This window comes from Erinaceus europaeus, chromosome X (genome assembly GCF_950295315.1).
Source record: "Erinaceus europaeus chromosome X, mEriEur2.1, whole genome shotgun sequence".
NCBI classification, from domain to species: domain Eukaryota; kingdom Metazoa; phylum Chordata; class Mammalia; order Eulipotyphla; family Erinaceidae; genus Erinaceus; species Erinaceus europaeus.
In genome coordinates, this window is record NC_080185.1 from 69976004 (window position 1) to 70001960 (window position 25957).

Genomic DNA, 25957 nt, shown 5'->3' on the forward strand with positions numbered 1-25957 from the left:
CACTGTAACATGCATGTGCTCAACCAGGTATGCCACCACCTGCCCCCCCCCCACTGAATGTCTATCTTTCCCTAGTGGAGTAGGGCTCTGGAGAGGTCAGAAGTCAGGTTCAGGGACACATGGGTGATGTAGTCTGGGGAGATCAGGATAACATCATGGTAGCATCTGCAGATTGGTGGTTGAATAGCAGTAAGATATAAAGCAAATTGTTCAATAAACAGGAACCCAAAAGTAGAAATAGAGCAAATGAGTCTGGAGGTCTTCCTGTAGAAAGAAGCTAGGAAGTCTCTTTTAGGTGTGTTCCATGTGGCCATGACTTTAGTAATTTTTCCCTGATCTTGATAGCTAACATGCAGGTGGAGTCAAATTATTGCCTGGGAAGATGGTATCAGAGTTAAGAATAGGACTATAAAGCTTAGTTAAGGCAGAGAGTAGGTCTCAAGTATGAGCAAAGCAAATATCATTAAATGTAAATGAATATCATTAAAATGTTAACCCCATTGATATGACCTAGGGGTCATATATATTCATATTTACCACAGGAGTTTGTGAACCTCCGTGTCCCTATTAGTCTAAGCTTGCACTTCATGGTCACAGCAAGGAACGTTCTAGGCTGCACTCATTTCTAGACCTGATTAGTATTTTTATAACTATCTATCTGTATATTATGTAGATCTGACCATTTGTTCTATGGTCCTGCCTTCTTTTCTAAGCTACACTACTCCTGTCACTAATTTTGAATACCCTTTCTTTTTCTCTCTTCTCTCTCTGGACCATGATGGAACTGGATTCAGAGCAATCTGGTCATCTTCCCCTAACATTTCTCACCCTCTGGTACTATGGACCAAAATTCTTTTTGGGGTACAGAAGCCCTTTTTCAGCTTTTATATTTCATTAAGGAAACTATAATATCTATTTATGCAATATTCTCTAAGTGCAGACCTGTCTTGACATCTTGTAAGAATACTTTGCTACTGATCAGAATTCCAAAGTAATATCAATAAAAAACCATACTGAGATTTAATTTACTGTTTTCACAGATTTCAGGAAGCCTCACTGTGCCTTGGATTACAGGGTGTTCTAGAAAAAGAGCAGTAAGTATTTTTATTTAAAGTGGAAAATAGGTTTTCCTGTATAATATTAGTAAGAATCAATTAAAATGAAAATGTGTTTCATTTTTAATGTCAAAAATGCTAAATTCAGTAAGACTGCCTTGTCATTTATTGAGTAGTCATTTATTTTTACTTTATGAGAGAGCTGTGGGTAAAACATAGGAACCCATACATGCAATTATTGTGATCATCACTGAGCTATCTCATAACTCCCAATATTGTTTACTAACTTAACTTAGTGATAATTATAGTATATACTTATATTACATATATTACTTTGGTTAACTATAAATATAATGCTTTAAATAGCACACTATTCAAAATTTAAAGTTTTTTTGCAATTTTATAAAGTATTCAAAGGTAATTCTAAATAATAATAATAATTTTATATTTCATTAGCCCAGTTAATTTTTTCATACAGTTTGATTATGATTCATATTGATACTGTATAACATTTAATAATTTGAATCACTATATATTATTAGGACATTGCAGTCTTACAAGTGATGAGTTACTAATATTTTAAAAACCCTTTTCAACTTTGTTTTACTTTCTGCCACGATTTTTATGTTTTAAAATTATGTTCGCTGAAGGAATCTCATTTACTTGCTTTGTATAGAACCCATAAATCTATATTTTAACAGATACTCTAGCAGATACTGATTTTACTCATTCATAAATGTAAATTATTAAGTGACTCTAATCATGGAGTAGACTTTTAGAAATTAACTTAAGTCACTATATGTGAAAAATGATAGGTCTGAGGATATTAAAACAGGATCTAGAGCAATAGAACCATCCTGGACTAGCTTCGCCGGAGAGATGAGGAACTCGTGGCGGAGCGGGAACACACTGCAATGCCTTTATTGATCAGAGACAATGCCTTTATATATATCTTTAACCGGAAGTGGCAAGTGGGAAAAGGAAATGGCTAGGAGAGAGGGTGGAGAAAAGAAAAGAGCTTGAAGGTAGTAAGCTTCCATAGCAGCTGTTGAGAAGGTTCTAACTACTGGGATTAACAAATACCCTGCAGGCAGGGCGGGTCTCAGGCAAAACAATGATTATGTAAATAGACCACAGCATCAGATCAGGGGGGCTACCTGACAGAACCAGGAATATTATGTAGACTTCTTTCCCTTTCTCCCCCTAATAAATTAGAACTATGAACCATAGAAACAATATGGAACACCACTGGAGGAGATCTCCATAATATGAAAAGGAGGAAAATGGTTAGGGTTTTTAGAACTTAGATGAACTATAGAGTATATTGTCCCCATCTGCAAGAGTACAACTCCACTAGGGTTCAACAAAGGAGAGCGAAATGAAACACTCATAAGCAAGGAACCTTGGAACAGTTCAAGGCATGGAACAAAATGGAACATTTACTGGGGCATATTTATACAGCAATTTTTAGCAAACTTCCCCATGAATTTGGATCTTTCACCCAATCATGTAATTATTTATCTTTTTTGGTTTGAGACAGTCTCTCTCTCTCTATTCTAGTCTGGGAGAAGATCAAGAACAACTAGTGGTGCTCTCTTCAGTACAGAGCAGCTATTTCAGGGGGAGGCCACATAGTAAACAGGGAAGACTTGTCTCTGATGTATACACAGCATGTGCCATGGAGGTTTGCCTCAGAATGCTGTGTTAAGATGTTTTCTGCCATTTCTCCCATGGCCTGGTCTCCTGCATCTCTCCCTTTTCTTTTATATAGTTTGGGTGCATGTGAGCTGGATGCTAGTGTAGGTCAGGCAGGTACTCAATCTTCAGACTTTGATGTTATTGTCTAGAGAGCTATTTATCATTTCCTTCAGCCAGATCCTTTTCATTCCTGCTGTTACATGGTTCCTTCATATGCACTGGAACCCACAAAGGCTTCTGCAATGTCGCTGTAAATACACAAACAAAACCTCACCCAAACATTAGTAACGAATCTTGTGTTTTCTATATCGTTCACTGAGTCTTTTTAATACACCAATTTTTGTGTAGTGGAGCCCTCTTGACCATAATGTCAATCAGCTGGAGGGCTATATAAGAGCAATTTTTAAGGTTAAAATAGCAGGATTAAATCTCTGGAGTGTAATACCCCATATCCTCCTTTTTTGTTTTAAAAGTTGGAGCTTTAATGTATGATTTGCTCTAAATGATGATATTACATGGGATAATTATTTCTGCCATCTGATAATATCCACAAAAAATTAGGACTCATACTGTCTCTTTTCTTATCTAACCTTACTCTTTTCTTCGTTGGCCTTTACATTACAAGGCATTCCTTTACTTCAATCTTTCCTTCCTCAGGCCTTGACATTACAAGACATTTACATATTTCCTCACTCCTTTGTTCCCCCTCTCTCTTTATTCTAACAATCTGAAGCTTACCTGCTTGGCTTTCAGTTCCCCCACTGCAAATTTTAAAATACCCTGGCAACAATGTTTTTTTTTTCCCTCTGTTCAATGTTGCCTGATAAGAGAGTACTGCTTTAAAGTTAACTCTTCTGATTCTGCAAGGCAGATGGTTTTAATTCTTATTTTTTAATTTTTTCTATTTGATATTTTTATTAGTGATTTAATTATGTTTAGCAAGATTGTGATATAAGAGGGGTACAATTCCATACAATTCCCACCACCAGACTTCCATATCCCCTTCCATCCATTGGAAGTTTCCCTATTCTTTATTCCTCTGAAATTATGGACCAAAGATCTTTATGAGATTTTTATCAGAAGATGGGAGATCTGGCTTCTGTAATTGCTTCTCCACTGGACATAGGCACTGACAGGTTGATCTATACCCCCAGCCTGTTTCTATCTTTCTCTAGTGGAGTAGGGCTCTGGGGTAGTGGGGTTGCCGGACACATTGGTGAGGTGGTCTGCCCAGAGAAGTCAGGTTGGCCTCATGGTAGTATCTGCAGCTTGGTGACTGAAGAGCATCGATATTTAAAGTGAAATACTTTGATTAGTAATAGGGAACTTAAAGGTAAGAATAGAACAGAAGAAATTTGGAGTTTTATCTTTTAGATATATTTCAAGAAGCCCAACTTCTACCTCTGTTCTACATTGAGGGCAAGGTCCTGTAGAGGCCCACAAGTGGGTTGATATATGTTGTTCCTAATGGAGATAACCATTGCTGATGGAGAGAAGGATCTGTTAGAGGTTTAGGTTCATCACATCTATGTGGGAATCCCAGGATTCACTGACTAGGGCCCCAAATGATGGGGTGACCTGGTAGTGACCAAAGGGCCATCATTAAAGTGTGCCAGTCTTTTAGTGTGATTCAGGGACGTAAAATAGGAAGTAGGTGAGGAGGGTATCTAGGTCTAAGTAGAAACTATTAGTTTAAGTACTTTACATTATCTTCTTAGGTCTTTATACTCGCTGCACTTACTGAGTCACTGCAGACTATTGTACACATTTACTTTAAGTCATATATTTTCTCTGTAATTTATGGATGCATGTGCACATGTGTCTATCTCATGGGCCCTGGTTTATATCTAGGTTCTGTAAGTTTTTTAGGAAATATGCCACCCGAAATGGAACTTGTTCTGACACAGCCCAAGAATAGGACTTTGGGACTAAGCAGCCTGAATACGAGAATATAATTAGCATATGGCTGATGTCAGGCTGACAGACTTACATAAAACAAGTTATTTAACTTCCAGACTACCAGAGTCTGGTGTTGTTTTCGATGGGTTATGTTGTTTTCGCCAGGCTGGCTTCACGGGCGGGTAACAGACGACCAGGGACTCATGGTTGAGCTGTAGGCAGTATCTCTTTATTCATGCAGGACGCAGCACAATCTAAGACGAGCTAAGTTAAACTCAAAATACAGTACCCTAAAACTCACAATGCTGTCTTTATATATACTTGCCAAGTAGGGTGGAAACAGGATGTCACATAGAGAGGGTGGAGAGAAAAGTGACTGGTGAAAATCAGAGTGTGACAAAGAAGGGGCAGAGCAGGCGAGAATCCTATCACTGAACCACAATGCCCTGGAGGGAGGGTGGAACTTGTTAACAGTGGTTATGTAAATAGAATAATGTTAAGCAGAGGGGATTTAAACCAAATGAAACAGAAGGGGTCTCATGCATACCAACAGTCTGGCCCTTTTTTCTCTTGTCTCCTTTTCCTACACCCTCCATGCCTGCTCAGTTCCCCTTAGGGCCTGCCATAGGCACTCCTCCCAGGACGTATACACATGCAGCTGAAGTCTGGTAATAAACTTATGGACCCATTGGCCTGGTCTAGTCTTACCCTGACAATGACTGCCTATTTTGCTGTACCTAAAGTATACAGTTCTGTACTGCAGTGCTGAGATATAATAAACCTTATTAGTTTTAAACCCACTCCAAGCAAGCCAAGTGCCCTTGAAGTTTTATTTTTTAGTTACAGTAGGAACTAAGGAGCCCTATGTGTTAGGAAAGTTCTCACCAGAGTATGGAGATGGTGGGTTTACACCCCAGGCCTGAGTCTCTGGACATTAATTTTTAGTCTGACACTTTAATATATTGTCTAATAATTTCTAGAAGTTTTCTGCTGGATCATTTAGCTTTTTTATGTGTACTATCATATAATCTGCAAAGTGTTAAGAGTTTGACTTATTCCCTTCCCATCTGTCTTCCTTTGATTCCTTGCTCTTGCCTGATAGCTATGGCAAGAACTTCAAATAATATATTGAATAGTAATGGTGACAATGGGCAGCCTTATCTCATCCCCGATCTGAGTGAGAATGCTTTCAGCTTCTTACCATTAGGTGTGATGTTGGCTTTCAATTTCCTGTATATGGACTCATCTTAAGAAATTTTCGACCGATTCCAATTTTTGTAGGGGTTTGATCATGAGGGGATGATGGATTTTGTCAAAAGCTTTCTCTGCATTGATTGAGATAATCATGTGGTTTTTCACTTTGCTTTTATGGATGTAGTGAATCAAATTAATTGATTTACATATATTGAACCATCCTTGAGTGCTTTGCAGATGTCCCCTCAGGCTAGTGCCAATTCCTGCCAGAGTTAATACGATATTCTCGAAGTGCCCTTCCCAACCAATTCTGTCCTGCCTCGTCACTCCCGGTTTTTGCCCTATAAATCCCTTCTTCTTCCGCCCCTCTCTCTCTTGCCCACTTTTCACTTCAGTGATTAGACGCAGGGAAGGTTGCTGCCCTAGGCAGCTATTTTGGCTAGCTCCATGTGGCCCGAACCACTGCGCTCTCACCCAACTCTGAGGTGCCTGCGTGAATAAAGAATTGTGTTCCCTCTCTGCTCCGGATCTCCTCTCTCTCTCTCTCCTCCACATCCCAGCACGACACTTGAGTTTCTGGGATTAACTTCACCTGTTCATGAAGAACAACCTTTTTAATATACAGATTGGCTAAGATTTTGTTCAATATTTTTGCATCTATGTTATTCTTAGATATTTTTCTGTAGTTTACTTTTTTGTTGTGTACCTATCTGCTTTTAGTATCACAGTGATGTTAACTTCATAGAAGGTGGAGGGGAGTATTTCTGTGCCTTCGACCTTGTTCAAGACCATTAAAAGTAGAGGTAACAACTCTTTCTTGAAGGATTTTTAGAATTCCTTTGTAAAGATATCTGCTCCTGGATTCTTCAGCTTTTGGAGGTTAGATGTTGTAAATGTTTAGCAGGATGATACTGGGCAATGTTGCACCCAGTTGAGAATACATGTGACTATGTGCAGGAATCTGGGTTCAAGCTTCTGGTCCTCAACCACAGGGACAAAGTTTCACATGTAATGAAAGAGTGCTGAAGGTGTATCTTTTTTCTCTATCTCTCAAAAATGTTACGTCCTATTAAATAAAAAGAAGGAAAAAGTTGCTGTTGGGAGTGGTGAGTGCATTATGCAAGCACCAAGTTTTTTGCAAGACACTTTGGATTTCTGCAGTGTTTGTTGTGATGTCTCCATTTAATTTACTTTCCAATTTATTAAAATCTTGTAGCTTTTAATTTTTGTCTTTCTGGCCATGTGTTGGTCAGTCTTGTTTACCCTTTCAAAAAACATCTGCTAGACTCATTAATGTTTTATACTTCTTTTTTAAATATCATTTATTTAGCACTCATTTTATTATTTCACTCCTTCTACTGGCTTTCAGTATCATTTGCTTTTCTTTTTCTATCTCCCTGAAGTTTTCAGTGAGGCTTTTTATTTGAGTCCTTCCTTGTCTCCTGTTGAATGCTTGTATGGCTATGTGTTTTCCTCTTAGTACTGCTTAAGCTGTGTCTCTAATATTATAATAGCTCGTGTAATATTTTAAATTAATTTACAGGAATATTTTGATTTCCACATTGACACAACAGTTGTTAAGTAGACATACTATGTTTCCATATCCTCAGTTCCATTTGTCTTTGAATGTTAGTTTAATTTCATTGTGCTCTGAGAGTATGCTTCAAATTACTTTAGTGCATTTGAATTTATTTATGATGTCTTTGTGGCTTAGTCTGTGGTCTATTCAAGAGAATGTATTATGTGGACTTGAAAAGAATGTGTATTCAATTTTCTTAGGGTGCCACTGTTAATATTAAGCATATTGTTGTAAGTCCTTTCCACTGAAATTATGCAAGATAAGGAAATTAAAGGAATAATAACCTAAGAAAATTGGTAAAGCTGTCAGATTCTCTAGTTCTTTGGTATATATTTGTTCATAGAAGAATTATATGGTACTTCACATTTCTTTTTTTCATTTTACAATTTTTTTAGATTTTTATTTATAAAATGGAAATATTGACAAGACTATAGGATATGAGGGGTATAATTCCATACAGTTCCCACCACCAGACCTCCATATCCAATTCCCTCCCTTAACAGCTCCCCTATTCCTTATCCATCTTGGAATATTAACCCAGGATCATTATGGGGTGCAGAAAATGTAAGATCTGGCTTCTGTAATTGTTTCTCTGCTGAGCATGGGCATAGGCAGGTTGATCCTTACTCCCAGCCTACTTTTCTCTTTCTCTAGTGGAGCAGGAATCTGGGGAGGTAGAGCTCCAAGACACATGGTGGGGTCATCTCCCCAGGGAAATCAGGTTGGCATCATGGTATCTGGAACCTGGTGGCTGAAAAAGAGTTAAGATACTAAGCAGAACAAATTGTTGACTAATCATAAACCTGAAGGCAAGAATATTGCAAATGAAGATTTGGGGGTCTCCATTTTGGAAAAAGGTAGTAGGTTTATTTTAGATATATTCCAAGGTGCCCATGAACTTATTGGTTTTTTGCCTGAGCCTGACATCTAATATGCAACTGTATCCAGGTTATTGTCTGGGGAGATGGTGTCATAGTTGGAAAAAAGACTAGAAATCTGGATCAGGGAAGAGAGTAGCTCCCCAATATGGGGAGAAGAATATAGGTATTGTTAACTAAAAAACCCATCAATTTGTTATGGAGCCCATATTTAGCACAGTGACCTATGTAAACCTCTGTATCCCTGTAGGTCTGATCTCACATTCTGTTGTCACAGCTATGAACATTCCAGGCTTCACTAATTTCAGTACCCATCTTCCTCGAGTGGTAGAGTATGTTGCCCACCCTCCATATGGAGAATGGAACAATCCCTACCATTGTTGATCCACAGTGAAGACAAGGTACTATAGGGGCCCACAAAGGGGTCCATTATGTTTTTACTGATGGAGATGACCAGTGACAGTCACGAGAAGAATCTATAGAGGTCTAGGGCTATCATGGCTCTATGGGAAACCCAGGACTCCCTGACTAGGAATCCAGGTGATAGGGTGGTCTGGTAGTGACCATAGTCATCATTAATGTATGCCAGTCTCTTGCCCTTATCCATATTTTGAAGTTCTTACTTTGTTTGACAAGGTTTGCTTTGAAATGATTGGGAGAAACGAATAGGAAGTAGGTGAGGAGGGTATCTAGGTCTAAGGAGAAACTATTTGTTTAGGTACATTCTTGGTATCATTTTATATTTCTTTGAATAGTGACTCATAGTTTTCAGTATACAAGTCTTTCACTTCTTTGTTCACGTTTATTCCTAGATATTTTATTGTTTTTTCTGCAACAATGAATGGGAGTAATTTCTGGATGCCTTCCTCTCCTGAGTTAGTGTTTACATAAAGAAAAGCCAATGATTTTTATACATTGATTTTGTAGCCTGAGACTTTGCTTTATTTCCTAATATTTCCAGTAGCTTTCTACTGGTTTCTTTAGTTTTTTTCTATATATACTATCATGTCTATAAATAATGAGAATTTGACTTCTCTTCCAATCTGTATTTTTCTTCTCTTGTCTGACTGCTATGGCATGAACTTCCAATACCATATTAAAGAGTAATGGTGATAATAAACAGCCCTGTCTAGTCCCTGATATGAGGGGGGATACTTTCAGCTTCTGTCCATTTAGTATGATGTTAGCTGTAGGTGTGCTGTATATAGACTCCACTATCTTAAGGAATTTTCCACCTGTTCCCATTTTTTGTAGTGTTATGAGCATGAGCTGGTGTTTGAATTTGTCAAAGGTTTTCTCTACATCTATTGAGATAATCATGTGGTTTTTGGTTTTGCTTTTATTGATGTGGTGAATGTCATTGATTGACTTACATATATTGAACTAGCCTTACATTCCTGGGATAAATCCCACTTGGTCGTGGTGAACAGTCTTTTTAATATACTGCTGTATTCAGTTGCCTAGAATCTTGTTCAGTATTTTAACATCTATGTTAATAAGAGATACTGGTCTGTAGTTTTTCTATTTTGTTGTGTCCCTATCTGCTTTTGGTATCAGGGTGATGTTGGCTTCATAAAAGCTGGAAGGGAGTGTTCCTGTTTCTTTGATCTTTTGGAACATCTTTAAAAGTATAGTTATTGGGGGCCAGCGGTAGCACAGCTGGTTAAGTGCACATGGCATAAGTGCAAGGACCAGAGTAAGGATCCTGGTTGGAGCCCCTAGATCCCCACTTGTAGGGGGGGTCACTTCACAAACGGTGAAGCAGGTCTACAAGTATCTGTCTCTTTCTCCCCCTCTGTCTTCCTGTCCTCTCTAAATTTCTCTGTCCCATCCAACAATGACAGCAATAACAACAATAATAGCAACACAGACAACAAAATGATAAATAACAAGGTCAACCAAAAGGAGAAAAATAGCCTCCAGGAGCAGTGGATTTGTAGTGCAGGCACCGAGCCAAGCAAATAACCCTGGAGGTAAAATAATAATAATAAAATATAGGTACTAACTGTTTCCCGAAGGTTTTGTAGAATTCATTTGTAAAGCCTTCAGGTTCTGGACTTCTGTTGTTGGGCAGATTCTTAATAACTGTTTCAATTTCTTTGTCTGTGATTGGTCTCTTAGGTTTTGTAGTTTGTAATGGTTCAGTTTTGGAAGGATATATGTTTCTAGGAATGTTTGTATTTCTTCCAGATTCTCTAACTTGGTGGCATATATTTGTTCTCTAGGTTTATTTATTTATTATTTATTTATTTATTTATTTATTATTGTTGTAGTTATTATTGTCGTTATTATTAATGTCATTGTTGTTGGATAGGACAGAGAGAAATGGAGAAAGGGGGGAGACAGATGGGGGAGAGAAAGATAAACACCTGCAGACCTGCATCACCACTTGTGAAGCAACTCTCCTGCAGGTGGGGAGCGGGGGGTTGGGCGCTCAAACCAGGATCTTTATGCAGGTCCTTGTACTTTGTTCCATGTGTGCTTAACCTACTGTGCTACTGCCCTACTCCCCGCTAGGTTTATTTTTTAATGTATCAATAAATCTATTCCAGACCTCTGTCTATGGAGTCTCATGCTCAGGAAACTATGGGCAGTGTGTTCTTATTGTTTGTAGTCATCCAAGGAGCTGTTTTTCTTCTATTGTGTATGAATCTTTGCTGAACAGGGTATTGAATGCATTTACATACACATGCTAATCTTTAGTTAAAGATTGCCTCATTATAGATTATAAGAAAATTCCCTTTGTTCTTTATCTTAACATGTCAACAGCTCAGCCAATGAACTACAGCTTTAACTTTCCTTAAAAAAAAGATTGTATAGAGGGAGTCGGGCATAGCTCAGTGGGTTAAGTGCAGGTGGCGCAAAGCACAAAGATCGGCATAAGGATCCCAGTTCAAGCCCCCGGCTCCCCACTTGCAGGGGAGTCGCTTCACAGGTGGTGAAGCAGGTCCGCAGGTGTCTTTCTCTCCCCCTCTCTGTCTTCAACTCCTCTCTCCATTTCTCTCTGTCCTATCCAACAACGATGACAGCAATAACAACAACAATGATTCTTCTTCTTCTAGCGTTTGCCCTTCTTCCATAGCCAGTCAACAGCGTCAGGTTGAGCCTGATGTAAAGTCTCGAGACCTCCTTTGAATCTGGAGTGGTGGCAGTCTTTGACTATGTGGGTCATTGTCTGTAGCCGCAGGGGCAATTCGGGTCGTCTCTGGTTCCCCAGCGATGGAACATAGCAGCGCACCGGCCATGGCCTATTTGATAGCGATTGAGGAGGGCCCAATCATAACGTGCTAGGTCAAAGCCGGGTTGACGCTTGCAGGGGTCTGTGATGAGGTGTTTGTTCTTTACCTCAGCTGACTGCCAACTCTGTTTCCAAGAGTCTGGAACAGAGAAGTTCAGTGTAGGCGTAGGGGACCAGATTGGATGACGAGACGTCAAGCATTGGACAGGGTGGGCGAAGATATCCGCATATATTGGCAGGTCCGGTCGAGCGTAGATGTGGGAAATGAACTTAGATGATGCCGCATCCCGACGAATATCTGGTGGGGCAATGTTGCTAAGAACTGGCAGCCATGGAACCGGGGTGGAACGGATGGTTCCAGAAATTATCCTCATGGAGGAATATAATTTGTAATCGACCAAGTGGACATGGGGGCTACGGAACCATACTAGGGCACAGTATTCTGCAGTGGAATAGCATAATGCCAGAGATGATGATCATAGTGTGGAAGCGCTTGCGCCCCATGAGGAGCTGGCCAGTCTTGCAATGATGTTATTCCTCGCACCCACCTTTGCTGCAGTTTTTATGAGATGTTCGTGAAATGACAGGGTGCGATCGAGAGTAACGCCAAGATAGACTGGCTGGGCTTCATGCCGGATTCTTGTATCGTCAAGCTGCACATTAAGCTCATGCGAGGCTGAGGCATGGTATAGATGGAAAACAGATGACACCGTTTTTTGCAGTGCTAGGGATTATTCGCCATTTTTTACAGTAATCAGATATCAGAGACATGTCTTTCGTGAGTGTTTCCTCGAGGATGTCAAACTCGGATGTCTGAGTTGCACAGCAGATGTCATCGGCGTAGATGAACTTCCTTGAAGAAGTTTCTGGAAGGTCATTGATGTAAATATTAAATAGTGTAGGAGCCAGAACAGAGCCCTGGGGGAGGCCACTTGAGACAAGTCTCCATCTGCTAGACTTGTCACCCAGATGCACCCGGAATCTTCTGTTTTGGAGAAGAAACGATATAGTGTTGGCCACCCATGGAGACAGGCATCTTGAGATCTTGACTAGGAGACCACGGTGCCAGACCGTGTCATAGGCTGCTGTGAGATCAACAAAGACAGCACCCGTCTTTACAACAAGGGCAACAAAAGGGAAAATAAATAAATGTAAAAAAAAAAATTGTATAGAATAAATATGTCCAGATACTTCCCTTCTAAACTTACTGATTTCTCTTTTGTTATTTTCTTTTTTGACTCAAAGTCATACTTTGTTACATACCATTTGTCTTGCTGGGTTCTGACCAGCAGAAATTATAGTGGTGTCCTTAATATTTACTCAAGATGGAGACTGACCAATAGGACAGAAAGAGGGAGGCAAATGTTTATTTTTATAGACCATGTTTTAAGCCACAAAGATAGTTTCAACAAATTCAAGAGCACTTAAATCATCCCAAGCATCTTTTCAGACCACAGTGGAATTAAGTTAACAATTAACAACAAATAAATTAGTAGAAGTCCAAGAATTCAGTGAAAATGAAGACATGAGCTATCAAAATATTTGGGACACAGCTAAGGCAGTACTGAGAGGTAAGTTCATAACCATACAATCACACAATAGAAAATAAGATAAGTCTCAAGTAAATAGCCTGACTCCAAGCCTTAAAGATTTAGAAGAGGACCAAGGGAGCCCTAAAGCAAACAGAAGGACTGAAATAACTACAATTAGGGCAGAAATTAATATCATTGAAAATAAGAGAACGAAACAAAAAATCAACGAAGCTAAATGTTGGTTCTTCAAAAGAGTAGACAAAATCAACAAACCCTTAGTGAGGCTCACACACACAAAAAAGGGATAACTCGAATAAATAGGATTGTAATTGAAAGAGGTGATATCACAACAAACAACATAGAAATTCAATGTATCATGTGAGGCTTCTATGAACAACTACATGACACTAAGCTAGAAAACCTAGAAGAAATGGAGATACCTACAAACTTCCAAAATTAAATAAAGAGGAAATATACATGTTCATAGAAGCACAATTTGTAATATCTAAAGCCGGAAACAACCCAGGTATCCAACAACAGATGAGTGGCTGAGAAAGTGTGGTATATATATACACAATGCAATATTACTCAGCTATTAAAAATGGTGATTTCACTTTCTTTACCCTATCTTGAATGGAGGTTGAAGGAAACATGTTAAATGAGATGTCATAAAGAGAAGGATAAATGTGGGATCATCTCACTTATAGATGGAAGTTGAAAAATACTACCATTACACCAGCCTGCCTTTCCTGGACAGACAACCTCACCAATGTCTCCTGGAACCCCACCTCCCCAGAAACCTACCCCACTAGGGGAAGGTAGAGACAGGCTGGTCAACACCCATATCCAGTGAAAAAGCAATTACAGAAACCAGACCTTTGACCTTCTGTACCCCTTAGAGATTTTTGGTCCATACTCTCAGAGGAATAAAGAATAGGGTACCTTCAAGTGGAGGAGATGGAATATGGCATGCTGGTGGTGGGAGCTGTATGAATTATACTCCTCTTATCCAACAACCTTGTCGATCATTATTAAAAACCAATAATAAATAAAAAAGCAGAAGTTGAAAAATAATAAAACACAAAGCAGAATATGTACTGGGTTTGATGTATTGTACCAAAATAAAGGACTCCAGGGTGGGGGCCGGGTTGGGGAGGAGTTCAGGTCCTGGAACATGATGTCAAAGAACCTAGAGGGAGTTTAATTGTTATATGGAAAACTGAGAAAAGTCATACATGTACAAACTACAGTATTTTAATTTTTGTTACTGTATTTTATGTTGCCTGTAAACCATTAATCCCCCAATTTAAAAAAAGGATACTGTGCATATCTGGGAAATATTTGATGTCTAATTCCTAGTTATTAAGGCAGAAGTCAGCAACAGTCTCATGTTATGATTTGTAAAATTTATCCCTGATTCACTTTCTCAAGACATTATTTTACCACAAACATATAAATACAGAGATTGGAAAGATATATATTTTAAATGGATTTTTATTTTTAGGTTTCTTCATTATCTACTGATAGTTGGTAATATGGAGGTAAATTATAGAAGAATAATCAGGACTGTTCATATTTTCAGCTTATTATGGACTCTGTGTACTCTTCAGTGGGAGCTTTATCCTATGTTCTGACTCAGTAAAATGGAAGTCATTATGCTATCTTCCTTACTTATTTCCCAAGGATGCCTCCAGCATTTGCTGAAGTAACACAGTACATAAGATTTTCATTCACTGTATTTTTACTGTATTAAAAATACCTTGAGAGGGAAAATAGACTAACAAATTTCTGTAACCATTAAAATTATTGCTCTTTTAGGAATATATTATCTGTGTAAAATTAGCATATCTATACCTTTAATTAATAATATTAGTAGGAGACATATGTATCACTAAGCTAGATTAACCCAGTATAATGCGTCATAGTAATGTGACTCTAAAACATTTTTAATGTATGTAGTCTGTGAATGTGAATACGTATATCCTAGAAAAAAAGTCTGAAAGAATATATATGAAGATGTTAAATGACATTTCTAGAATATTGGTTATTTAAGTTCTTTTTAAAAAATTTTTATTTATAGGGAGTCGGGCGGTAGCGCAGCGGGTTAAGTGCAGGTGGCGCCAAGCGCAAGGACCAGCATAAGGATCCCGGTTCGAGTCCCCTGCTCCCCACCTGCAGGGGAGTCGCTTCACAGGCGGTGGAGCAGGTCTGCAGGTGTCTGTCTTTCTCTCCCCCTCTCTGTCTTCCCCTCCTCTCTCCATTTCTCTCTGTCCTATCCAACAACAATGACATCGATAATAACTACAATAATAAAACAAGGGCAACAAAAGGGAATAAAAAATAAATAAAAATTAAATTAAAATAAGAAAACATTTTTTATTTATATAAAGGAAACACTGTCTAAACCATAGGATAAGAGGGGTACAACTTCACACAGTTCCCACCACTAGAACTCTGTATCCCATCCCCTCCCCTGATAGCTTTCCTATTCTTTATCCCTCTGGGAGTATGGACCCAAGGTCATTGTGGGATGCAGAAGGTGAAAGGCCTGGCTTCTGTAATTGCTTCCCCACTGAACATGGGCATTGACAGGTTGATCCATACCCCTAGGCTGTCATTTTCCCTAATGGGGAAGGGCTCTGGGGAAGCAGAGCTCCAGGAAATATTGGTGGGGTTGTCTGTCCAGGGAAGTCTGGTCAGCATCATGCTAGCATCTGGAACCTGGCGGTTGAAAAGAGAGTTAACATACAAAGCCAAACAAATTGTTAACCAATCATGGACTTAAAGGCTGGAATAGTGAAGATGAAGGGTTGGGAGGCCCTCCATTTTGTAGATAGCTAGTAGGCATATTTTAGTTATATTCCAAAGGGCCTGTGGCTATACTAGTTTTTTTTTTTTTCTTTTTGCCTCTGAGCCTGAAATCTGATATGCAGGTGGATCCCAATTATTGTCTGGGGACATGATGTTATGGCTGCCAGAAAGACCAGAAAGCTGGATCAGGGAAAAGAGTAACTCCCAAATATGGGAAAGGTGTATAAATATTGTTGACTGTAAACCCCATCTATATGATGTGATCTGGATTATTTAAGTTCTTTCTGCATTTTCTACGTTGATGTGTATTATTTGTGTGAGCAAATTTTTAAGTCAGTATTGCTTAACAGCTATCATTAAATAGTTTTCCCATTTAAATTTTCATGTTACAAAATAAACACTTTGAAAATTTCTATTTGAATTTTAATAAATGCTAAAAATAAATTTATTACTATGTGTTGAAATTAACCTATCATGTATCAACCTAATGATCTTTTTCTATAACATTCTTTATTTTGGTTATTCTAATTTTAATAATATATGTTTTACAGCTACAGGACCGCACTCAGTTCAGTGACCAAGATTTAGCCACCCTTAAGAAATACTGGGACAATGGCATGACAAGTCTTGGCTCTATTTGTAGAGAGAAAATTGAAGCAGTTGCAACTGAATTAAATGTTGACTGTGAAATTGTTCGGGTAAGATATTTTCAACAGTTTTCATGTTGTAGTTGGACATCTGAGTTGCTTCCAAGCTTGGGCTATTGCAAACTGTGCACTTTATATGAATCTTGCTAGGTTTAGTCATTTTCACTGTTAATTCTTTAAACACATGAAGATGCAATCTTTTCCCATTTATTTTCATATTTTTATATTATTATAGTAATGTTAATAATTTTCAGTGCCTAAATCTTTTACCTCCTTAGTTAAGCTTATTCCTAGGTATATTTTTTCACTGTTGTGAAAAGTATATATTTCTTGACAATTTATTCAGATTTACTGTTTCAAAAGTGAAATGCTACTGATTTTTATAGTAATTTCATTGTTTGCTATTTCTTAACAATTTCCAGAATTTTTTTGAATACAATTTTTCTTTTTCTCTTCTATCCTGTATACACTTTATTCCTTTTTCTCACCTAATTACTGTGACTAGAACTTCCAGTACTGGTTAGAGACCCCTGCATTCTGTTTCCACATGGTTCCCACTATGCTGTTTTTTTTTAAGCTCTACCTTTGTCAGCCATCAAAATACATAACCAATACTTTTTACTCTCTATGCTAGGTATATTGTCTTTTCCCCTTGTGCTAACCCTCCACCTGGCCTGCATTTGACTAAGACATACTTTTCTGCCTACAATGCCAGGCATCAATTTTGTCCCAGGAAGCCACCCTCTCCCATGTTTTTTGCCACACTATCCTGGAATGAACAGACTAGTGCCCCCATGTGCCTCATTACTAGTGCCCCCATGTGCCCCCATGTACCCCCACCTTATACACCCTCCCTTGCCATGGGCCCACTTTGCCATCCTGGGAACTCCTCGCTCTGCCATCATGGACCCCCCTGTGCCCCAATTTGTTCTCTACCACACTGTTCCAGGCCCTCCTTCTGGGCAATTCCAGTGCTATCATGCTCTGTGCCATATCATTTTTCGCTCCCACACTCCACCTTCCATTTATTCTTGGTTCCTTCTCATTCCCCACCATACTTTCATTTCCTCTGCTCACATAACCACTCCTGTCCTCAGCCCCACATAGCTTTAGGTGCACAAAATGTCAGCTCACTCGACTACCCTTTCACCAGCCATCCAGATTGCATTTCCCACAGCAGCTGGTAGTCCTTGGTATGACCTCCCCTATGTTTTCTGCCATACCCACACCAGTCAACTCAGGAAGCACTAATAAATATCACAGACTTTGCAAGAAAACCCTATGGCACATTGTGGATTTGTCTAGAGCTCCTGTTGTCCCTCCTCTGATTAATACAATCTTTCTACATTAATTTCCAGCTAAAACCTGGTATTCTTAGCCAGACTGATCTGTAGCTTTAAGGGAATCTTCATTACCTTTTAAAGTTCTACCAGCACTACCTCTCTCCCATCATATTCTTTTGTCCCACCTGGCTTCTGGTGGAAACTATTCTATTTAGTAGAAGCCTCCTATTGGTAGGTTAAACCTATAGGCTAAAGCTCCTTCTCACACAATTCAAGAATTGTACCTTCAACCTGATCTACCTCTTCACATGGATTATTGTATCTTTTCTAGTTCTATACTACAACATTACATCAGCCAGATTAGATCTGTAGTGATCATGCAGGACTCTTACCCAGGACTTAGTAATAACTGTGTATGAGTTAGAAAAGACATGTGCTACACAGAGATACACACATTAGAGAGCAACTGTTCTGACTTACCGAGGTAAGAGCCAGCTCCAACCAGAATTTAGAGAGGAAATTTCTCTAACTAATGAATAAGGACAAAAGCAAGTACAAATAAATAAAAAAGAAACAAGAAAAAAATCTGAAGGAGTCCTTAAAACAGTAGTTCTCATGTCTGTCACCAAAATTAGGAAAAATCATGACTAGGAAACAGACAAAAGAGAATGACAGATGAGATTCCCAGAGAAAGAGAGAGCCAAAATAAAGAAGAAAGTAAAGATCTAAAGGCAAAAAAATAATTAAATAGCAGCCACAATAGCCAAGATAAAAGCTGCAATAGCCAAGAAATAATAGTGATAAAACCCCCCAAAGCTGAGCAAAAGGACAAAATAACTGAATTAATGAATACATTTAAGGGACTCCTGTGGAGAACAAAGCAGAATAAAGATAGTATCAGCAAGACTGAATATGAAGCAATGAAGCTCTCAAATTTCTAAACATAAAAAACTACACCAAGACACATCATTCTGAAATTATCAAAAGCGAAGGACCAAAAAAAACAATTACTAAATGCCCGTGGGATGAAGAAAGTGAATCATAAAGGCAGAATAATCAGATTCATGTCAAACTTTTTTTAAAAAAACTTATTTATAAAAAGGAAACACTGACAAAAACCATAGGATAAGAGGGGTACAATTCCACACAATCCCCACCAATAGAACTCTGTATCCCCTCCCCTGCCCTGATAGCTTTCCTAGTCTTTATCCCTCTGGGAGGAACCATGGAGCACATGTGAAGGTGGGTTGGTATGCATATTGAAGGTGTTTGGCAACAACAGCTATTCATGCATTCTTTACCCTACAAAATTATAATTCAAATAATAAGGAACACTAAAACCAGTATCAGATATACAAAAAATAAAATACATTGCCGCTACCAGATAGTAAACCAATAGCACACTTCCTTAAAAAACTTACAGAAAGGATTGCCACAGAAAAAAGAAAGGAGGGACATTTAACTCTTAAGAGGGTGATGTACAGTAAAACAGATCCAAACACAGAAGTCAGAGAAATATGAGACTGATTTAAAGTATGGGATGGGATAAAGAATTGGATAGATGGATTTCAAGAAAATAATAATGAGGCAAGAGAGTTTAAATAGTATTTCCTTCCTGTATTTATATATGCTACATCTCTATATAAATTACAGATAATAATTTTCTATATAATATACCCACATAGTCCTCTATGTCTTAACAATATAATTTTCTCTAGTACTTTTTCATCTTTACCTGATTTTTTAATTTGTTTTCCTCATCTTAGTAATCATATATTATAACCTGAGTTTCTTTAATGTGGTGCTTACTTCTGAAATTATTTTATCTTTGTTTTATAGTCCTTTACAAACTTCAGTCAGCAAACATTCTTATTCACCCCCCTTTTTTAACCTAACAGCTACCTCCAGATGTCTGCCTATCTCTTCATTTATCATGCATATTTTATTTGCCATGTTTCTTCTTAGATAGGTTAAAATTTTATTCTGCAATATCATGTAATATATTCCAACCATTTTGAAGGATTTTTTTCTACTTTGTTTTCTTCTCATAATAAAGATTAGCATTATTTTTTCTTGTAACACACAGTATCTTGAGAATGTTACAGTTTATATCACTTGCCAAATGACTAACATATTTCTGAAAAATAGCTATGTAATGGTATTATTCATGTATGCAATATAAAGAATTGAAACAGGGAACACTGTTTTTGTACTCAGTTAAGCTATATGTTACCATCCTTAACTGCTTACCAGAGAAATGCAAATAAAGACTGGTATGAGATGTCACTATACAATCATGAAAATGTCATACAATAGAAAGAACAGAAACAAAAAATATTGTAGATAATATTGGGTAAAAGCGATCTTTGTACATGCCTGTTGGGAAAAAACAACTCATCCTCTGTGGAAAAACACTGCGGAGATTTCTCACACAATAACAATGAACTCACGGCATGACCCAGCAAATTCGCTCCTAGGGATTTACCCAAAGTAAACACCTATTTAAATAAATCTGTATAGGGAGTCAGCGGTAGTGTAGCGGGTTAAATGTACAGCGGCACAAAGTGCAAGGACCGGACCAGTGGCGTAAGGATCCTGGTTCAAGCCCCTGGCTCCCTGCCTGTAGGAGAGTTGCTTCACAGGTGGCGTAGCAGGTCTGCAGGTGTCTAACTTTCCTCCTCTATGTCTTCCCCTCCTCTCTCCATTTCTCTCTGTCCTATCTAACAATGAGGACATCAGTAACAACAACAATAATAACAACAGCATAATAAAATAATAAATATGCATATGCATATGTTCATAGCAGCACAATTTGTAATAACCAAAACTTGGAAGCAACCAGATTTCCAATAACAGATGTAATCAGGAAAGTCAACTATTAGATATGATGAATTTGTCTCCTTTAACTCATCTTGGATACAACTTAAAAACATCATGTTAAGTGATACAAGCCAAAAGGAGAACAAACGCAGACAGCTGATAATAGGTAGAACTTTAAGAATCAGGAACAGATACATAAAACGCAAAATTAAACTTGGAGTAGGAAGAGGTATATTACACCAAAAGTAAAGAATGCTAGGGAAGAAGGGAAATGGAAAGGGTGGAATGGCCCTTGGGGTCCTGGTGCATTATGGTGAAAAAGAACTTAAGTTGGGGTTGAGAGAGTTGAGAGTGCTCTGTAGACACATTTGATGGGGTGCGAAGGTATTGTACCCATCTGTCAACGGTTGTATTATAAACTATTATTCCCCTAATAAGATCATAAAAAAGAAAAAATGGTTTACAAAAAGTTCTAAAGGAACCTTTATTATTATAAAAGAAAAAAATAGGACAACACATAAGAAAACTCAGAACTTGTCCAACAAATGCCATTGTCTTAAACTCTTGTTTTCAACAAATTTTAGTGACCTGAATTCACTCATTATAATGTACCAAGTAGAATAGTGGATCAGGAAACACAACTTATTTATGTAGTGTTTACAGGAGTCCATTTAATGCAGCAAGACAAATACAAGTTAAATGTGAAAGAATGGAAAACCATCATACATGCTAATAGACCGTAAAAGTAAAAAGGATGCAATGACTTAATCACACTTACACAACATCAATTTACACTGCATCACATCACATCACCTGGTTGAGCGTACATGTTAAGTGCTCAAGGACCCAAGTTTGAGTCTCCAGTCCCCACCTGCTAGGGGAAAAAGCTTCACGACTTCATGATTGGTGAAACAGGGCTCCAGGTATTTCTATGTCTCTCACCCTCTCTATCACTTCATTCCCTCTCAATTTCTGGCTGTGTCTATCTAATAAATAAATAAATAAAGATAAAAAAATTTAAAAGAAAAAATAATATATATATTTAAAAACCAGTAATAAAAGATAGGAATGAAAACAACTCTTAGAGCATCAGTCAACTAATTGTACCTAACAATAATTATCATCAACTGAGTGGACAGCAAAATATGTACAACAATCAATGAGAAAAATGAAAATACATAAACAAATAGAAATACAATAACAGTAGAACATAATTTATATACCGTAATCTCTCAGGTAGACATATTGAGCTGGCAGAACAACTTTTTAAATTTTCATTGATTTAATAATGATCAACAAGTCCATTGGATAAGAGTAGTACAATTTGATACAATATCCACCACTAGTGTTCCGCATCCTATCACGTCCAATGGAAGTTTTCCTATTCTTTGTCCCTCTGGGAGTATGGACTCAGGATCTTTATGGGGTACAGAAGGTGGGATGTCTGGCTTCTATAATTGCTTCTCCACTGGACATGGGTGTTGAAAGGTCGATCCATACTGCCAGCCTGTTTCTATCTTTCCACAGTGGGACAGGGCTCTGGAGAGGTGAGGTTCCAGGACATATTGGTGAGGTCATCAGGCAGAACAATTTTAATTAGGGAATAAAATGAATAAATGAATAATTTAGATCTACTAGACATATCCAGAGCTTTTCACCCCATGAAAATAAAGTACATATTCTGCTCATGTTCACTTGGAATATTCTCAAGGATAGAGGACATCTTAGGACACAAAGTTAAAATCAATAAACTTGTAGCAATTTAAATCATTCTAAGCATCTCCTCAGACCACAGTTGAATTAAAATAACATTCAACAAGAAACATAATAAAAATTATCAAATGTAGAAACTAAACAATGTGATTGAATAACTATTGGGCCAAAGAGGAAATCAAAAAGTTCCTGGAAACAAATTAAATATAGAACAAAAGCTATCAGAAAACTTGGAACACAGAGAAAATAGTACAACAAGGGAAAAAACATAACCATATAAGCACACACAAGGAAGCAAAGGAAACTCAAATAAAAATCCCAATTTCACACCTGAAAAAATAAAAAACAATCCCAAATCAACTAGAAAGAAAGTAATAATAAGGATTAAAGTTGAAATAAATCTCACTGAAAATAAACAAATAAAAATAATACATAAGATCAATGAAAGTAAGGGGTGGTTCTCTGAAAGGGTATAAAAATGAACAAACATCTTCCAGAGTCACTATAAAAAAGGGAGAGGTCCCAAACAAATCATACTGTAAAAATAGGGGAAAGACACAACAGGCACTAAACAAATTCAAAATATCAGAAGTAACTTCTATGAATTCTGTGCTACATGGAAGATAAGCATAAGTTTTTAGAAATGTAGAACCAACTAAAGATAAACCAGAATGAATTAGGAAATATGAATAAACTAATTACAACCAAATAAATTGAATCAATAATCAAAAGTCTTCCCAATAGCAAAATCCTTGGCTCATAAAGTTTTATAAATGAACTCTGCAAAACCTTGAAGGAAGAACTACCAGCAGGCTGTCAAAATAACTTACTTGGAAATTATATTATTTTTCAGTGGCCATGACCCAGATTTGAGCAAAAACCCCTCCACACTGACTGAGGCTTTGGTTTTCTTCACTGTGTTATTTTGATTCTGTCTCTCCCTGTATAAGAAAACAAAGTCATCCCAGATTGATTGAACCTTGGCAATGACAACAAAAAAGGACACCTACTACCTATACTTTTCAAGCTCTTTCAAAATATTAAGGACACAGTAATATCCCTTATTATTTTCTGTTAAACCAACACACCCCATACCAAAAAAAAAAAAAAAAAAACTTGAAAATAACACTTGGCATGCTCTCCATAAAAAGGCTTCTATAAACTTAGAATTCTGGTTGAGGTCATGATTTCCAGGCCAGTGGTTGAGGAAGTATACAGGAGGGGTCATAGTGGAACCAGGCAGAGCATCAAAACCATGTATAGGCTGGCAATGGGCTGCTGAAAAGGACAAACATATACTGAGCTGCTGTGAATTTTATTTCCTTCCTTTGCACCCAGACCCCTGCCCCCTACCAAAAAAAAAAAAAAAAAAAAACATGCCAGAGGAGTAAAGGAACCAGCTTTAGACAAGGAGACCTTACCTAATGTGGAATTAAGTTCATTAAGTGAGATTCCAACCTCAGTGGGGTCATCTGAACGAGAAGGGAATTTTTTTATTGAATGACAGAAACTCCAAAGCCAACTTTTTGTTTGTGTGTGTGTTTTCCCAAGGAGGCTGGATGTCTTTCTGATTGGTTGACTTACTTGACCATAATCTTCCTCTGCTGGTGCTGTGATAGAAGTCTAGTTTGGTGGAATTTATCTGTTTTATTTCTTCTATCACTTGAATTTATGTTGGTTTTTACTTTGTTTAGGAAGGGGGTAGATTTTGCATAGCCAGTATGGAATAGTTTAATCTGCAGACTGATTGTTAATATTGTTTTCTTTTCTTTTTTTTTTTTTGTGATTTGTTTGTGTTCCTTTCTCTCTAGTTAGATCAAAATTAGCTATTGTGGGATATACTGGTGATTGGCTGTGCTCTATTTTGTGGAAAAATGTGGGTTTTTTTTTCCTTTCTTTTCTCCTAATTTTTTTTTATTTCCACCTTTCAAATTTCAAAACTCTTTGCTTTTGCTGCTATTTTTACCGTGCTTATTTGTATTTGTTCATGATTTTTTTGTTGAAGAAGTCTATCTTGGTGTGGTTTATCTTTCTTTCTCTTTTTTGACTTTCTTTTGTGTTCTTCCCCATTATTTCTAGGACTTATGTTTGATAAGATTATTTTATTTTTTATTTATATTTTTTATAAAAATGAAACACTGACAAAACCATAGGATAAGGGGTACAACTCCACACAATACCTACCACCATAAATTTGTATCCCATTTCTTCCCCTGATAATTTCTCTATACTTTATCCTTCTGGGAGTATGGACTCAAGGTCATTATGGAGTGCAGAAAGTGGAAGGACTGACTCCTTTAATTGTTTTCCTGCTGAATATGAACTTTGACAGGTTGATCCATACTCCCAGCCTGTTTCTCTCTTTCCCAAATGGGGCAGGGCTCTGGGGAATCAGAGTTCCAGGATACACCGGTGGGATTGTTTGTCCAGGGAAATATGGTTGGCATCATGGTAGCATCTGGAACCTGGTGGCTAAAAAGAGAGTTAACATATAAAGCCAGATAAATTATTGACTAATCATGAACCTAAAGGCTGGAATAGTGCAGATGAATATTTGGTGCTCTCCATTTGTAGATAGCTAGTAGGCCTATTTTAGTTATGTTCCAAAGGGCCCGTGACTATACAAGTTTTTTTTTTTCCTGAGCCTGAAACTTGATATGTAAATGGACACAAGTTATTCTCTGGGGAGATGATGTCACAGCTGGAAAAAAGAACCAGAAAGCTGGATCAGGGAAGAGAGTAGCTCCCAAATATGGGAAAGGTATATAAATATTGTTGACTGTAAACCCCATCAATTTGATGTGATCTGGGGTTCATATTCAGCTTAGGAACCTATGTGATCTCTGCATCCCTATAGATCTGAGCTCACATTCTGTGGTTATTAGTAGGAACATTTCAAACTGCCCCAATTTCAGGACCTATCTTCCTCAGGTGGAGCATAGAGTATGTTGACCAGCCTCCCCTCAGGTGATGGCACATTCTCTACGGTTGTTGATCCATGTTGAAGGGAAGGTCCTTTGTTGGGGGCCCACAAAGGGATCTTGTGTTGTTCCTGATAGAGATGACTGGTAACATTGGGGAGGGGGATTTATTCGAGGTCTAGACCCATCATGTCTGTTTGGGAATCTCAAGACTCCCTGACTAGGACCCCAGCTGATGGGGTGGTCTGATAGTGACTAAATAATCATTGTTAAAGTATTCAGTCTCTTTCCCTTATTCAGCTTTTGCAGTCCTTGCTTTGATAAGGTTAGCTTTGGAGTGAGTGAGGGAGGTATAATAGGAAATATGTGAAGAGGGTATCTAAGTCTAAGTAGACACTATTTCATTAGGAACTGTATAGTGACTCACTGCAGAATATTGTGTACTTTTGTTTTCAGGTATATATTTTGCCCAAATTTATGGATACATGTGAACATATGCCCTATCTCATGGGACCTGGTCTATATCTAGGTTTGGGGACTTTGTTAGAAAACGAAATCCCTGAAATGAAATTAGAGAATCCTATGAAAGGAAAGGTCTCATCCAAGTAATGAGGCTGAAGGGTTGACATTCCATATCTGAATTCTGGACACAGTCTGAAGTGAAACATATGAGGTGGTACTGGTTGTAC

General features: G+C 37.9%; 1 protein-coding gene across 1 annotated transcript in view; it reads left to right on the forward strand.

Moving 5' to 3' along the window:
• The window catches only part of HDX (highly divergent homeobox), a 235935-nt gene that overhangs the window by 87725 nt on the left and 122253 nt on the right, over positions 1-25957 (forward strand). The window contains exons 4-5 of the mRNA XM_007534009.2: positions 1041-1094; positions 16436-16582. Of these exons, the coding sequence (XP_007534071.1) occupies positions 1041-1094; positions 16436-16582 (201 nt within the window). The remainder of the gene's footprint in view (positions 1-1040; positions 1095-16435; positions 16583-25957) is intronic.